The following is a 17294-nucleotide window of genomic DNA, read 5'->3' on the forward strand; positions in this document are numbered from 1 at the left end:
TTTGACAGGAGAACACTTGTAAACGGATGTTTTTAAAAATGAAAGAACCGAATTTAACATTCCATCAGACAGGGTATTGATAAATCAAAACGACTAAATATTTGTAGCATTATTTATTATAAAACAGATTGGGTATTTCGCAAATTATTATACACAATATCATTTCACCAAATGAATGAACATACATAACTGATGTTTTAACAGAGCTCATTTGTTCCATATTTGATTTAAATTTTAGAACTTATTGTGACATTGGAAAAAAATACAAAATATACATAATTATATGTGACTCAAATTATATAATTAACTTATTATTAAATCGGTTTAATGCTATGCCGTGTCCATTTCGACGGGTGTTTCTTTTTCTGATTCCACTTCTAATACTCGGGGGCCGTAGAGCAGTACGTACGCGCAATGCCAGTCGCCTGTAAAATATATGACGATGAACATTCGGCGAAAGCTTAAAAACATGCTAACATTATAGACAATAATTAATTACATCTCTTTTACAAAAATAAAATTAAAACAAATTTTATTAGCCGAACAACCGGTAATATGGCAAAATAAAATTGGACATATCGGCATTTGTTCAAATCTTTTTAGTAAGGTTGTCGGTTTCCGTAAGCTATTAAGTTTTTAAATATATTATTTTTTCATATGCCTTTAGAAATACCTAGATCATTATGTGAAATTAGATATTAAGTTTTCATGTATTTTTCATTAGGTTTTGACCATATTATGTGGACATGTATAATATATAAGGCGTCTAATTACAAAAAGCGACAAGTCGATAATTCAATATTATCGGGAAACAACGTTTTTATGTTTCTAGCTTCAATTATTTGTGTTAATGTGAGATTTTTTTTCCCGTTGTATTCTATGTCGAAATTAGAACCAAATGGCAATTTGTTTCAGCCGATAAACTCTTAAATGTAATAAATATAGGCAAAATAAAATTGGACTTAGCGCTACTTGTACTTCACTTTTTAATTTATCCCGCATAAGGCACATATTTCCGTGGCACTGTCATAAGTTTACCAGATGCTACAGCATGGGAGACGCCCTTTTCAATATTGAACGTTTCCTTATTGGTTGACTTAAACACGCGTGAAATCAACCAAGCTTTAAATAATATGAAACATGGACTTGGCGCTTTTTGTAATAAATCAGACTTAAAATATTTTTTTTCGTAGGGTTATGTCGCGTTTTGGAATTTATAGATCAATACATATTGTGTAAAATTACACAAAGAATACGTGCGTATTTTTTTCTCGATTTTGACCAAATGTGGACTTATCGCTTTTTGGAATTAGACGCCTCATATAGGTTTTTGAAAATATGTAGAAGTCTCATTTATGTACTTTATAGTTATTTTTTATTCAACACTCGTATATTATGTACTTACAAGACATGAGACAAGAAACTGCCGCACTCGTAAGTAGTTACATATTGCGTGTTAAATGAGCACACGGTTCTCGCCCATGTCCTTTCGGTTGTTCACTATGGGGCAACGAAGAGTGTCTTTCAAAGTTGTGCTGGGAGCATTCCAGAAAGAAACTCCCATGACGCGGAGGCCGCGTACGGTAATACTCTGGAATTATTAAATCATTTTGGAATGCGGACTCACCGCCTCCGGAGAGTTTCAAGACTTCGTCCTGCGTGACAGCCGTGACCTCATCATCGTCGCACTTGAGCCAAGAGGGGTCGACACCTGCCGCCCCCGCCCCCTTCCATTTGACCCAAGCCACGTAGTGACCGCTGGATGAGGAGCGACCGCGGTGCGTCAGCACGGCTTGCAGGCTGTAGTAGCCGCTGTTGTTGCTGCCCACGTCTGAATCACAAATCGCAAAGTATACAGTCGGAAGTCAAAAACATTGTTGGCCATAACTATATTAAATTTGGTTTGACAAACATCTGAATTTCTTCATTATGCTATTCCCTTCCTCCCTCGGATGATCGAGCAAATGCAATTCTGATTATTGATGAAAAATATGATTCCATTTTGTCCAATTGAAGGGACAGTAAAATTGTACTCGGTTGTGACGTTCAGGAGGACATTGCATACATAACGGTACAATAATCTGAGCGGTACAAGAGTAGAGCTGTGACTTGCAGATGAACAGGTGAAAAGATTTGGTAAAATTGTGTACAAAAAAAAAAACTCTCAACGGAACAATACAGGTAAAGTAAAGAAATATCAGTCGACTTGTTAATTTAGGTTTTGTCATTCGGTATTGAACAGAACGATTGATTCTAAATTCATTAGAAGGCGAGGTCTCTCAGTGACTGAATTAAAATTGGCAAATCTCGTAAAAATTATACCCACCATCTTCAAATGAATACGGTTGAACAGTTTTGATTGTGTCTCGCTTTGGAGGAGGATTTTTTGAGTCTCCTTGACTTTTTCCTTTAGAACTCAGGGATGCTTCTACTTTTGCTTCATCTATTTCCTGAAAGAAATAATTTATATCAGATCGATGACATCACGCAGACTGCTGATGTCTACACACAATGTCCCCAAATTAACCGTCAGTCACCGGTTACCCCAAAAGATCGTAGAAATGTTTTCCATTTTATTGAATTGAGCATCTGGATTTTCACAATCATATACGCCAGCCTCACACATAACTCGATGCAATCACAGCTTGTCAACTTTATCTATCTAATTTAGTTGACATTCAACTGAACGCCGTATGCTTATCACTTTTGGATGAACTTGCCGTTATTGTGGGTGATCTATGTTTTATATCATGACAGTGACGTATGACCATAGTAACCCTTGCAACGATAGATGTACTCTGTATCGATATACATATTTCCGATTGATGGATAAACCAAATATTTTTTTTGCTTACTTATTTAGCAAAAAAAAAACCACATGCACGATAGCCGCGTGGCTTAAGCGCTGGTCTATAGTGTCGAAGGTCCCAGGTTCGAATCCTGGGTCTGGCAAGTACACATATTATTTTTCAATTTGTGTAAGAGTCAGAGTATGGAGCTAATAGGTTGAGCAAGTGGCTGACATCCATTTCTTGTAAAAATAAAATCTGTTAATACAAACCTCCACTCTGTGGAGGGCCCATATGATCCTATTAGGATCGGACATGGTCGAAAGAAAGAAGAAAAATTTAGCAAAAGTGTTTCTTCTTCGTATGACGACACTTTGTTGAATGGTTTTTAACTAGTTTTGTATGTTTTCACATTTCAGTTGATATTAAGGTAAATGACGTCTGTGTGTGAAGTCACGAAAGCAATTTTGTTGATTGAGTTCAGATTAGACTGGCCTCGTCTAAAAGTGCCTGATATCATGAAGTCATGGAGGCAATTGCTGTATTGGTGTGGAAATGTATGGAGGATATTGTAAATCAAACGGACCACAGTTAAGATACTGTTAAAAGGCCAAAAGAAAAGCATGGCAACAAGATGGGCGAACAGCGTAAGGAAATGTGGAATCCGTGCGCAATGCCCCGCACCGGCTGGCCTGAAATGATAGTGACGTAATCGAATGATCAATCTTACCTTAAATTTATTTCGCATCGTGGATAGTTTTTCTTGTAGTTTTGATGAACACAATTCATATACGTCCAGGTCGATGGGGAATTTGACATCTTTCAATATTTTGGCATTGATCGCCTCCTTCTCTTTGTAATAAAATCTAACGAATTGAACTGTCAGGTACGCAGGCAGTCTGCTTATTTTGGCCTGAAACGAGTGCACACAACAAATCATCAATCAGCATGCTGTCAGATGCAACTTTCCATTTTATTTTTATGTATGTTTAACTAATATATCTTCTTAAAATCTGGCATTTTGGTGCCGCCATTGATCTATTTAGTTTACCGATTTTGGATTATACCTTAACCTTAAGGCGATACTTCAGTGAAACGGCAAATAATTTTCAACTATAGGCGCGACAAAATTTTGGACTCGCTTGCACTCGGAGACCGAACGTCGAGGTGTGAATACGTCAATTTGTTTCGTGATGGCGATGGGGGTATTAATTCTTAAATCGTCTAAAGATGACTGAAAACGTTACCCATTTACTTTAAAAAGAAAATATGTCAATGAATATATTATTATTGTTACTAATAGAACAATAAACAGAACATTAAATGGACGCATGTTGGATTTATATGACAAATTATATTTCGTTCGGCATGCGTCATTTGCACCCGCGACCCGCAATCCGCGCATCGCCTAGCCACGATCTTTTTAGACCATGCCTCAACTGAGGTATAGCCTTAAGTAGGTAGGTATGTTTAGTGACATTTCTCATTAGCTAATGGTTCACTAAATACTAAAACTCCTCGATAGAATCAACAAAAATATCAATTTATCCAAATCGGTGGGTGACGACATATTGCAGTTTGTCGAACATAATTATTTTAAATTCCCAACATTTTATTTGGTAGGTAATAAGGATTTTATCTTGTTTTATTGAATAAAAAATTATTATATAAGCACGATTTAACGGTATTTGTTGCCAATGTGCATTTACCGTTGGTGAAAAGGCGAAACATGGGTCGCAAAAAACGACTAACATAAAGCAATTAGAATTTAAATTCAAATCCATCAAGTATCTATCCCCCCCGGTCGGATTAATTTTATAATATTTATTTGTCAAAAATGTCTGTCTTAAGTTAATATCTAATGTAAAAACGAATTGCCTGCCATTCCATTTTTGGCTATTAATGTGCTCCCGTTGAAAACAGGGTTGGGGGCCCCATGTCCTACGACCTATAGTATAGCCATGTTTTTAATATGGCCCACAAAATTTTCATGACAGATTATTCTGTACTGTCAGAAATAAGGTAACCAAATGATAAATATTTCCTTACTGTTTTTGTAAATACGGCGTCTCTACCTAATACAGATGACATTTTGGTAATTTGTTCTTGCATTTTCTGGAACAAAAAAAACATACATGATATATTTCATAATCAAAATATGATTCATTCGAAAGATACATACATAATATTAAATAGATATATTTTCGAAATTCATTTTCAAGTTATGAAAAAATTATCAACGTTTTTAAAATCATGTCAAATGAAATATTATTAAACGGAGATAGAGCGGTATTTGACACACCACATAATTTTGTACATCCATGTCGGCGGAGGATTATGGATTTATATCTTGAGCAAAGGACAGCCTTGACAAAATGTTAAAAGTGACATTGGTAACGGTGTTATTTAAAAAAAATATATATATATGTGACAGTAGTATAGTAGTCGAATTGAAGCAATCACAAAAACAGCCAGGCTTTGAGAAATACACCAGGAATCGAATCCAGAGGCTTGCATATTGGAATATGAGAACTGCTATCAAAATGGTAAGCAATAGTCACCGATCTCAGTCCTGACTGCAGATATTTGACATCTTGTGAGATGAAGCAGCTGAGCTGAAGGAAGGTCTCTTCGCCCGTGGCCAGCGGCTCCTCCTCACTCTCCGCGCACTTCATCTCCGTGTCCAGCTTCCCACCAAAGTATTCGTCAATCACCGTCCTGCAACATTACATTAACAACATTAATACATCAGAAAATCCATAGACCAAACCGCTAAAAACAAAGAGCATGCGGTTTTTACATGAGTTGAAAATTCGAAAACCTCTAGAAAAATTAACGTTTACTGGCTCCTGCGGTTGATGATGTACCGTGTTACGCTTGAGGTAACCTCGTTGTTGTTTTAGCCATATCAGCAGATTTTGTCAACTGACAATATATGTTTTTGGTTCAAAATGTGCTAAGGGATGGGAACATCAGTCCGGGAACATTTTAAATACTAAGAAAAACGACATTGCATAGTTTTTTACGGTAGCGCAAACATACGGTGACAGCACATAGTGATGGTAATGTGTGATTCGCCCCATTATAGTTAAAATCTGAAGTTTTCTTCAAATGAGTTTAAAACGTGGTCACATGCAGCTAACCCGATCAGTTGACCAGAGGTCTTTTTATTGCTTCCATTTCATACATTTAGGCTCTATTTATAAAGAAGGTTTTTATCGACATCTTTGTATTAATCCTATTAGTATGGTAGGTACCTATTACTCTTTAGATATTGTGATACATATGGGACACTCACTCGCTGTTTCCTTTGGATGAAGGCAGTTTCTGTTGAAGCATGCGAACCAACTCTGTCCAGCACTCGTTAGCGTCCTGTTGCGCCCAACCGCCGCCTCCCGCCCCCTGCGCCCCGCCCGGTCCCCGTGCCTCGCGCTCTTTGAAGCGCGGCAGGGCGGAGTGCAGCGCAGCCAGCAGGGTGAGAGGAGCAATGCGCGCCGCCCCCTCCATGGCTTGCCACGTGTCCCGCAGCGCCCCGACCAATGTGCCTGCCATCTCGCCTGACCTGCCACCTGAAGTGATGATTGTAACATTTATGTAACATTAATACTTTTTCACTCTTTCAGGAAATCCAAGGCACACGCCTTTGCAGCGCTCCTTTACATATCTGTTTGTTTGTTTTGTGAAATGGCGTGGGGATGGCAAATGCCCACCATTGTCAATCAAACATATTGAACTTCTGGAGATGGTATCTTGGAGCTGTCACTCGGACATTGTAAAAACTGTACAATTTCTGCGAAGATGATAAAAGATTAATTAACCAATGGATTAAATAGGCTGAGAGAAAACACATAGCAGTAATGTAATCAGTCTAAAGTGTTTCCCAACCTTATTTCTGCCAACCCCCATTTCAACGCTTCAAAAATCTCATGAGGGTCAAAATTTTATAGTTACCTAATTCTCAAATAAAAAATGCACAAAGGCAATACTATATTTAATTTAACTTTCGTAAGTAAATATGTATATTACGTTACATGTAGAACTCGGAAGAAAATTAGTGCGATCCTTGTGCTATGCTTCGTCTTCAAATGATTTTCAAGATGACTTTTTTGCCCCCCCCCAAAACATTCAAATTGCTCCCCGGTGGGGCATACGCCCCACGTTGGGAATCACTGGCCAAATGAAGTATTTGGTGTATACAATTAACAATAATTATTTAGATAAAGAATCGTGCAAATTTATACCTGTGTAAATATGCACCTAAGTAAGTAATCACAGGAAGACATCAACACAGACCGCCGTCAGAAACATACCTTTCAGATTTGTTTTTTGAAAAATATTTACACCGAATGGGATTTGAACCCACGGTTTACCCAACAATTAAGTAGCAGGAGTATTTAATAGCAATCATGATATTCATCAATATTTAGGAATATGAAATAGTACTACAATTGAAAGAAGCGAATCACCTTCAAACTTTTGAAGAGTGTCTCTCAATTCGGGTACAGTCTTGAGGCACTGGACGGTGGCGTTCATGTAACATGTGTTTCCTAAGTTAGTCAGTCCCGCTGGAAGATCGAACTGCAAAATCACACAATCGTTAAAAAACCTGTGAGTGAAAGGAAAAGGGAGATAAGTATAGATCACCCCTTTTCAGGAAACCTTTGTATCTTCAATGTTTCTTTGTGAAATGTAGGTACTATATCAGACATTGTTTCGACTCTTCGCCCCTTTTCTCATTTATGCATATTTAACTCAATGTTACATTTTAAGAGTTATCGCCTTTTTCGTTTCGCATTTATGTACGCCATTTATATTATTTTGGAATAAGTAATAATAAAGTACATTATCATGTCCACTCTTGAGCGGAGCATATGGACCTTTACAGGATAGAGGTTAACAAAATTTTTAAGAGTTGTTCGCTGTTCGCCCAACCCGTTGGGTTGGTCGCTTGACAAGCTAGGCTACATTTAGGAATGAATAATACTTAAGGTCTAATGCAAAGATATAGGTTTTATGTATGACTAACTAATTATGAACCTAATCCAGAGAGTTTAGTGAAACAACAAATAACATAGCAATCGAAAATGTTGCCATTTTGTGAATTTCATTTTTCATAAACTTTGAAAATATTCAAATTGACATGATAATATAATTATAATATGACGGAAGTATGAAAACTGCAGAATATTATAATAAATTAAATAATTACATATTATTAGTTAATATGTAATTAAATAGTCCCCCGATGGCGGCGTGGCTTAAGCGTCAGCCTATAGCATCGGGGGTCCCAGGTTCGAATCCTGGATCTGGCAAGTACACATATTGTTTTTCAATTTGTGTATGAGTCAAAGTAGGTATGGAACTAATAGGTTGAGCAAGTGGCCGACATCCATTTCTTGTAAAAAAAAACTAAATTTGTTAATACAAACCTCCACTCTGTGGAGGCCCATATTATGATCTTATTAGGATCGACATGGTAAAAAAAAAAATATAAACTTTAAATAATTAAATAGTTGCTTTATGGAATAAATGCATGCATACAAAAAATAGCAAACTGATTTTATAGTTTGAATATAAGAATTTTTTATGCTGCTAGTCTTTCGTGTTTGCATAGATAATCAGCACTCAATACAATTTTGCTTCGTCGAAAACAAGTAAATGAAAATTATTTTTTTTTACGATAATGTGCAAGTTTGTCAAAAATACTTAAAATTAGCAATATAGCGGATGATAATCTTTTTCAATTTTTTTATGAACAGTAAATAAATGTGAGACTTACGGCGGAAGCGAGTTCAGTCTCGGTCATGTCTTCCAGGAATTTAGGTTTGTCTGCCGGTTCCACCGGCACGTCCTCTTCTTTGCTGCCCATCACCAGCACCATCGCTCCCTAATTATTTTAATCGCAATCATTTACACTTCTTTTCACTTTGAGTACATGATTATATTTAATGACTGCCAAATATAGTCAGGAGGCCGTTAATTAAAATAGTTATTATGTAACCTAATCCACATACTTAAACAATATAATATATTACATAGATAACAAGTGCAACATTGTCAGTCTCACATTGGCAAGTTTGATGTTCCCCCAATCTTCATCCCTGAGCGTGACACCCTTGCACATTACTTTCTGTCGGTCGGGCTGCACGCCCGTCAGAGCAAATATCTGGGCCTTGAACAGTATGGGGTCCTCGTCCGTGTTTACCTCCACTCCTTGGAAAGATTCCTTTCCCCATTTTATTTTTACTGAAAATCATTCAAAGACTGATAATTAAAAAATCTAACAATATGCCGGGTGAGGCTGTATGGCGTATAGCAGTAGCGAAGGGCGGCTATAAAGATCCGACATAAATAGTGCACATTAAATTTTGTTAGTCATACATATTTGTTTTCATTGAACTAAGACTACAATTTACAGATGGTGTTGGTTAGTTTTAAAAATCCTGCCTAAACCAAACCATAACAGTTTTGGTATATTTTGGGCGATACGACAAAATTGTGCACACTTTTCCATTCATACTTATTTGTTTTCGTTGGATTAAGAATACATATTATACATATTGTTGGTTCATTTTTTTAAATTTATTAATTCCTGCCTAAACCAAACTATAATAGATAAAAAATATTATTCTATCTATAAATATCCAAAGTTATATATGATTTAATTGCATAATTTTAGATGTTTTATAGACCAGTATTTTTTGATTACTATCTATAATGGCTTGGTTGTCGCAGGGTTTAATTGAATTTTAAAAACTAATCAAGACCATCTGTAAATTGTAGTATTATTTCAATGAAAACAAATATGTATGACTGACAAAGTCTAATGTGCACTATTTATGGTGGATCTTAACAGCCTACCTCCACCCTTCGCCACTGGCGTATAGGAACAAGGTCAGATTGCTCGTTTTTGATGCAGATTCAAATCCCACGATTGAATAATAATAATATTCAATAAGACCAGGACCATACGGGTTTCCAGAGTGGAGGTTGTATTAACAAATTTTGGTTTTTCAAGGGTTTTTAAGATGAGCTTACAATATAAATAAACATGTTAATGAAAATAAGTGTTTTTCTACAATATTGTAAAGTGACTTAAGGTACCATTCGAGGTGTAAATTTTCTGTAATTTTACTGTATGCGTGGTATTATCTCCTTCGTATTTTCAAAAAGATACGATGAGGTAAAATCTTGCACAAAGTCGCAACTGATTTTAAATAATTTAACTATCGAAATTGGATGAGGTGAAAACCGAGTTTGCGTAATCCTGAATCGAGAATAAAATAAAATATAAAACAATTAAAAGTTAGCAATCGTTCGTTTGAAAAAACATTGTTTTCGTTAGCGTCGAGTATAGAATGACATTACAGATTTGACATAACCTATCGGCCGGACCCGGTGACTTTGCAATTTTTAACATACAAGCGCAGAATCGCGAGTACCTGAATATTGAGGCATGGTGAGTTGATCTCCTTCTTTCTTATTTTTTTCAAAACTGAAACAAATTTTGCGTCTATAATATTAATAAACACGCCGAATATGTCAAAATCTTCAACCGATGAACTTTCTGTTGTATTTATTCGCCAATCGCCACCTATTCTATATTTTTCTATATTGCCTTGTGTTGCCACCCTACGTGGCTCTTAAACATTAAATCCAGTGCTGCTGTTTTTCAAGTATATTTTCCCTAAGTAATACCGTAAAAAGGGTAAGATTGGGCCATTGCCGTTTATGCCAGCGCTCCATTGGCACGCGAGTCAGATGATTTACAGTCTTCGGACTTTATTTTCGCGTGGAGCACCCCAGATCTGAGGACTTTTTAATCCGCAGACCAGGCTCGTTGGATTTCAAACATGTTTTATAATATTTTACTCTACGTGCTGCTAGACTTCGTCCGTGGATCACAACGTAAATTGGAAGCGAGAAGGGGTGACGATTAGATATCATCACTTGCTGGTCATCTAAGGTCGCAGGTAAGGGTCTCAATACCGAGTAGGTAAAATATTCGTGTGATCCTGGTGATTATTATTGAATAGATTTATATAAAATAGGTACCGCAAAATACACGTCTTGTATAATATAATGTTAAACGGTTGAAAAAATGACAATATATTAAAACGGTTCCGCCAACTAAAAACGGTTTGAAATCACTGAAATAATATTAACTTATCTGCCAATGTAGGTACCTAATTAGATAGTAGTACCTAGTCAACTTAAATGATTATTCCTGTTAATGTGTCATATTTAATAATGAATAAGATTAAATCGGTAAGTTAAATAGGTATTAAGTACTATTATTTCTTAATTAATAAAAAAATATTATGAACCAAGAAAATGTATCTAATGCTCGTAAATATTTCAATGTTACATTTTTTTAGTTATTAAAGCATAATTTGTATACAAAACGAACGTTTAAGGAATTTCGTGGATGAGTGACCAGGGCCGCACCGTGACTTTGCTGTCCCAAGCAAACGTATTTTTGGTGGCACGCTCCCAAGGGGTTCTATAATAAAATGTTCTTTTACATTGGAGGTAGAGCTTGTTGGGCTCCAGCCACGTGGATTCTGATTTTAAAAATGGATTTCCGATTAAGAATTAATTCATACAGTTTTATGCGATTTGGATTGGTATTTATTATTTGATAAACAGCCTTCAGTATGCGCATAGGTAGGTACATAATTTTAATTATATTTTGGGTGTTTACGTTAGTACCTACCTATAAATATAATTGTCATATTTTTTTTATATTATCATCCTCTCTCAAAAGTTTTCAAGGTGTTACTGGTTTGTAATTAGGTTATAGTAAAAATACGTTGATCAAAGTAAGTCAGCTTTTTGCCATTTAGGTATTACCATATTCTGATAAAACTGGAAACTAGGTAGGTATAATGTCTTCAGATTCCAGAGGGTCTATTCTATACTTATCGACTGCTAAAGTGATAAAGTGATAAATATTATCAAACTTAGGGTAGGTTTGTATCAAAGTATTATTAGCACTTATTGTAACAATTACAATAAGTTGGTTGTAATTTTATTGTTGCAATAAGTGCTAATACTTTGACACAAACCTACCCTAAGTATGATAATATGTATCACTTTATCACTTTAGCGGTCGATAAGAATAGAATAGACCCACAGATTTTAAATATGAGTTATTTGATTGGTAACAGTGAAATAATTTAGGTAATACCTAGTTAGACCATGCTTTCGTTTCATTTTGTATTCTGCCCAGACCCAACCGAGTGAAAATGAATAATTATTTTACTTTCTCTAAAAATATATATTGTTTTCCTGAATCTAGACATCCCGGAGGATTGCCCGAGTTCGCGGGCCGGTCCTGTGGGTATCTTCAATGCTATCATAATCGTGTACTAGAACATAGGAGCCTCTAATCATAAAATACAGTTGATTTGAAAATTGAAGGCGTCTCCGCCGCGATCGCGCGCGTGTAACGAAAACATAATTGCACGCGTCAAAACTTTATTTATCCGAATGAATTAATTATAATAAATTTATTTACACTCTAGGTATTACATATAAATTTACATATTGTTAGATTATTCCGTGGATTGTGGATCTCTTGTACGAAATTTTAATGCTGTAGCCTTCCTTATCTACCTAAGCCAAATCTTGTTTCTTCACAACTAATTTTCAGAAGACATCAAATAAAAAGTACACAGATATCTAGCAAAAGGAAGCTTTACACCCAACTACAAAAATAAATTTGAATTTTAAAATAAAATATAAAAATAAGAAACATGTAGGAGTAGATAATGATTTGAATCTGATAAATCTAATGTTTTGAGTAATTTTTGGTTTTAATTTTACGAATTTAGAACCAGATCATCATAACTTAGATATAACACTTATACTTAACAATATTTTAGAAGGTTTTTAAAATATAAAAATAATTACAAGATAAAAAGAACTTTTTATATACAACGTTTTTAAATTTTCTGTTGAATGGTCTGTTGAATGCTCAATATGCTCAAACTTGTACTTGATATTATGAAGTAAATAAAAACAAACAAATATAGAATACTGAAATGTATTTTTTACATTTCATTTTGATTTCCATAGTAACGGAAGTATATATTAATAATTTAGTTGCTATGACCACCTTCTTAGCAACCAATAATAGTCTTTTACTATTTATGGATTTTTCTGAAATAACTTTCCATACAAAGCAGAATTAACTGAAAATGAATTCAATTCTGCAAGATGGCTAAAAGTATTAAAAGAATGCATCGGCATCGTGTTCTGATATATTCTAAAAGTTTCAAATGTCTAGCTAGTCGGGAAGTTAGTTAAAAATCGATTGCAAGATTTGTACCGGACAAACAACCACCGGACAAACAAGAATACGAGCTAATAAAAACGTTGTAATAAATACCTACATACCTATTAATTATTGTGATGAGATAAATCTATCAATTAATGTGTGTAATTAATTGGTGATTTATATGCCTAATAATAATGTAGGTAGGTAACTACATCTAATATCAGTGGAGAGGACTGCTAATGATAACAACACATTCGGCATTTATTGTTTCCGGAAAAAAAGCAACCACTAAACACCAGTGACATTCAAAGGATGCTCATCGAGAAATCCTCTTCTTCCTTTTCGGCAATATCCGTCCCTTGGACGGAGCGTATTATGGACACCACGAGGCGCCTTCAAGAATCCCTGTCGCTCGCCAGTCTTCTTGCATCGTTCCAGGTCAAAGCAGGCCAGGCTTCCAGACGCCGGAATCCGGTTGGACAATCGAACAAATCGAGCAATCCTCAGAGGTATCCTAATAAATATTATTATTATGCCGCTTGAAAAAATATAATTCGAGAAAATCTTAAATAAAATATATAGGTACATGATCGCGTGCATGTTCATAATGATAGATTTCAGCATATTCACAGACATTACGCACAGAGGCATAAAATCAAATTCGGATATTATATCGAGTCATAGACTAAATTTATTTTAGTCATGGAAAGTGTATTGAAAAACGTATATTTTATAAAAAAACTGGAACATTAAAGGAAAGGTTAGATTAAATAAAAGATTCTTTGGCAGTTATCGCTAACGAACGCATGTCTTGTTGGAGGTACCTAATCAGTGCGATTGATATCTTGTGGTATTGTTGGTAGGTACCAACTACTTACCACATATCCAGTAAATTCGTTTTTAAAAAGCACATAATAATTAATATTATTTCAGTTTAGCAATTGGTTTCAAACAGCGCTCGAAATGGAAAGTTTATGAACCGGAGCGCTCGACAATTTTCTGAAGATATTAACATATTATTAGTTGTGTATTTAAAAAAAATAAGTTTGTTAGATTTTTTTGTTATATTATTATCCTGTCGATTTCAGAAGGTCAAATTATTTTTTTTCCACGAGACAGAGCGATAATTTTACCGATTTCACAAACCGGAACGGCGCTCCGGTACACTCCGGTCCATCTCGAGACCTGGTTTCAAAGATATTTTCAAGAAAATACCTGTCTATGAAAAGGTGAATATGGATTCAATTCAATACCCATTCAGGACATCATTTTCATTTATATTTATGTAGGCAGAGGAAGATGGCACAGTTGAGTTATATTACGAAAATAAAATAATAAGCTGAACCTGGCTTTCATATTTATTTTAGGTTCGTATCATTCAACCTGCATTGAACAAATCAAATTGCACGTTGGATTTGTGTGATTTGGGACCGTTTGGTAGAATGTACACGGAAACGCTTTTCTGACGTTTGACAGATCGTCATTAGTCTATGAACCATCCGAATTGGTTTGAAGTTTCATGTCAAACGATTTATGATGGTCCGAGAACGGTTTGATTTTCAATGATACACTTCCCAAACGTCAAATCTCAAAGCATTTCCGGTGTATTTTTTACTCATACAATTTGTACGTATATTGTCCATGGTTTAGTTTGATTTGTTTGATTCAGGTTGAATGATACGAACCTTTTATATCTTATTAATCTGGTGTGGTGTAAAACAATTCTCAACATGCGAAGATTCATGATCCCAAACATTTGATTTATTTAGGAAGAGTCTGGGTAAGTGCATAACATACGCAGGTATAGGATTTATGCATATTTACCAAAATACCAAAATAATATTCCTTTATACAGGTTAATTTCCAAAAACCTGTCACCGATTTAAAAACATTCATTGTGCTCGCATACTACCAATATTTAATCGTCACCATCAGGATGAATTTAGTCCTCCGCATGCCCCCCACACCCTGAAGCGGGCCCCCAGGCCAGAATCTTTGGTGCCCCCCCTACATATAACTAACGTCATTAAAGGCAGTATGACGCTCTACAGTAACATTTTCCAAATGGTGTTCGAGGCAAAATTAAGAGTAATTAGTTATTTAGTATATTTTTAGCGATTTTTTACCACGTTTTTCTTAGCTCGTATTCTTGTTTGTCCGGTGGTTGTTTATCAAGTACAAATCTTGCAATCGATTTTTAACTAACTTCCTGAATAGTAGACATTTGAAACTTTTAGAATATGTCAGAACACGATGCCAATGCATAATTTTAATACTTTTAGCCATCGTTAAGTAGAATTGAATTCATTTTCAGTAAATTCTGTTTTGTATGAAAAGTTATTTCTGAAGAAATCCGTAATCCAATCCACTATTATTGGTTGCTAAGGGGGTGGTCCTAGCAACTAAATTATTAATATATACGTGCGTTAATATGGAACTCAAAATGACATTTAAGTATTCTATATTTGTTTGTTTGTTGCAAAATAGCAAAAAAATGATTTATTGACAATTGCCTTATTTTTCCAAAATTATTAATACATAGAATTTTCAAGTTTATATGATTCAACAGAAAATTTAAAAACGTGGTATATAAAAAGTTCTTTTTATCTTGTAATTATTAATACATCCACTTGAATTATTGAATTGTCGAGTATCGACCACACATCAAAAATTGCATCGCATAACTATGTACATCTTTTAAAACCATAATCAACATTAATATTTTGAAGTAAATCAGCGCCGCAAGCGACTTTTTTACTGTTAGGGTCAATTTGTGATGTGTATTTATTTCACTTATCTGGTTAACCACGCCGGGCCCCTTCTGAGCCCGGCCCCCAGGCCCTGTCAGCCTCCCCCCCTTGTGGGGGCCATGTTCCTCTGACAATCCTCTCCACAGTAACCGCTTTCCAATTCGGAGAGGGTACCTCAACCATAGGGAATTCACCGTGTTAAATAAACACAACTGTTTTCCAATTAGGTATGTATACTTAATAAAGTATTTGATTAACTTATAGACTTTTCGTGACCCGCGATTTTTGAAACGTCGAAACGACTGGATTGTTTCAAGAAATTTCCGCGATAGGATTGACGTAACGACCTCCAGTGACGTCCCTAGACAAAATGCCGCCCCTAGCCAGCGCCATAATGCCGCCCCATTTTTTTATACAGTATTTTATACAGTATATATCTAAGAAATATTATGTTGTATGGATACATTACTAACAAAATAAATACCACTAAAATATAAACAATTGAATTTAGATATAAAAAGCGAACTAATATAATATAATAATAGGTAGGTAATTATGTTATATACCCAAATCACCAGACACATTTGGTTTGTACCATTTGGCAATAGACAGATTATTAGATTTATCATTTTCACTATGCTCTTATTTTACAACATGTAAACAAAATAATTTTAGCTATTTCTATATATTCCAAATGATTATCCTCGATTTGCCGCCCTTCGAGTAACTGCCGCCCCCAAGCGACGCTCAATCTGCCTACCCCCACGGGACGTCACTGACGACCTCGCACTTATACGTTGAACATTGTTAGGTAAGCATTCATAAAGAATAGCATCTGATCACCATTTCATATTCTACCACGTGAGATAAGTACCTGCCTACTTTCGGGTAGCCAATTAGGTACAGAGTATTGCGGTAGTTTTATGTTTGAAATACCTATCCACTAATATTATCATTAAGGTTATTCGTAAATCGTAAATAGTATTATTCACCGTGAAATCAATTTATTTAAAAGCTTTCAACTGTGTTTATTGAAAAGACGGCCCAACCTACTTTTAACACATTCTGTACCGCTAAGTAGTGTTTTCAAATAGTACCACACAACAGTAACTGACTACTTTCACAATCTTTTGAACGAGATTCATTCTGTGTGATCGCTCATTGCCTAAAATAGTTAAATTTACGATAATACAGTAAACAAAAAATCGGTGTGTTTACTTATGTACGCGCATTAGAAGTTATACTTCTTTGGCGTAGGTAAAGCCTCAATTACATTGAGCTTCTTTACGAGCTGTTTATTGGCGAATTTACAATCTGCCTGTAAAGTCGCCCAGTGTAATCATCGAATAAGCATTGTAAACACGAAAGCCGGTCAACTTTACACGCTACACGCCGGCGTGTGGGCTTACTGCGTCTGCGCAGTAGAGCGCAGTACCAACCTCCCGGTAAAAAAACGAACTACGTTCCGTCAAA

At 35.5% G+C, this 17294-nt stretch overlaps 1 protein-coding gene across 1 annotated transcript; it reads right to left on the reverse strand.

The window, feature by feature from the left end:
* Window positions 1-98: 98 nt before the first annotated feature.
* Usp14 (ubiquitin specific protease 14) lies at window positions 99-10405 on the reverse strand. The gene is made up of 11 exons (XM_085944112.1): window positions 10232-10405; window positions 8857-9035; window positions 8569-8676; window positions 7256-7367; window positions 6088-6358; window positions 5351-5507; window positions 4839-4904; window positions 3520-3702; window positions 2327-2450; window positions 1628-1831; window positions 99-425 (listed from the first exon to the last, which is right to left on the reverse strand). The coding sequence occupies exons 1-11, from the start codon at window positions 10245-10247 to the stop codon at window positions 331-333; spliced, it is 1515 nt and encodes a 504-aa protein (XP_085800238.1). The 5' UTR covers window positions 10248-10405; the 3' UTR covers window positions 99-330.
* Between the last annotated feature and the right edge of the window lie 6889 nt (window positions 10406-17294).

Source organism: Rhyacophila brunnea, unplaced genomic scaffold, assembly GCF_057557595.1.
Source record: "Rhyacophila brunnea isolate RB1 unplaced genomic scaffold, BYU_Rbru_1.0 scaffold_16, whole genome shotgun sequence".
Classification (NCBI taxonomy): domain Eukaryota; kingdom Metazoa; phylum Arthropoda; class Insecta; order Trichoptera; family Rhyacophilidae; genus Rhyacophila; species Rhyacophila brunnea.

Coding starts and splice junctions, on each gene's coding strand:
- Usp14 (XM_085944112.1), bottom strand. Junction 5,508..6,087: donor TCATCCAAAGGAAACAGCGA/GTGAGTGTCCCA, acceptor GTAATGTTGCAG/GACGGTGATTGACGAATACT. Junction 426..1,627: donor CTTGAAACTCTCCGGAGGCG/GTGAGTCCGCAT, acceptor TATATTTTACAG/GCGACTGGCATTGCGCGTAC.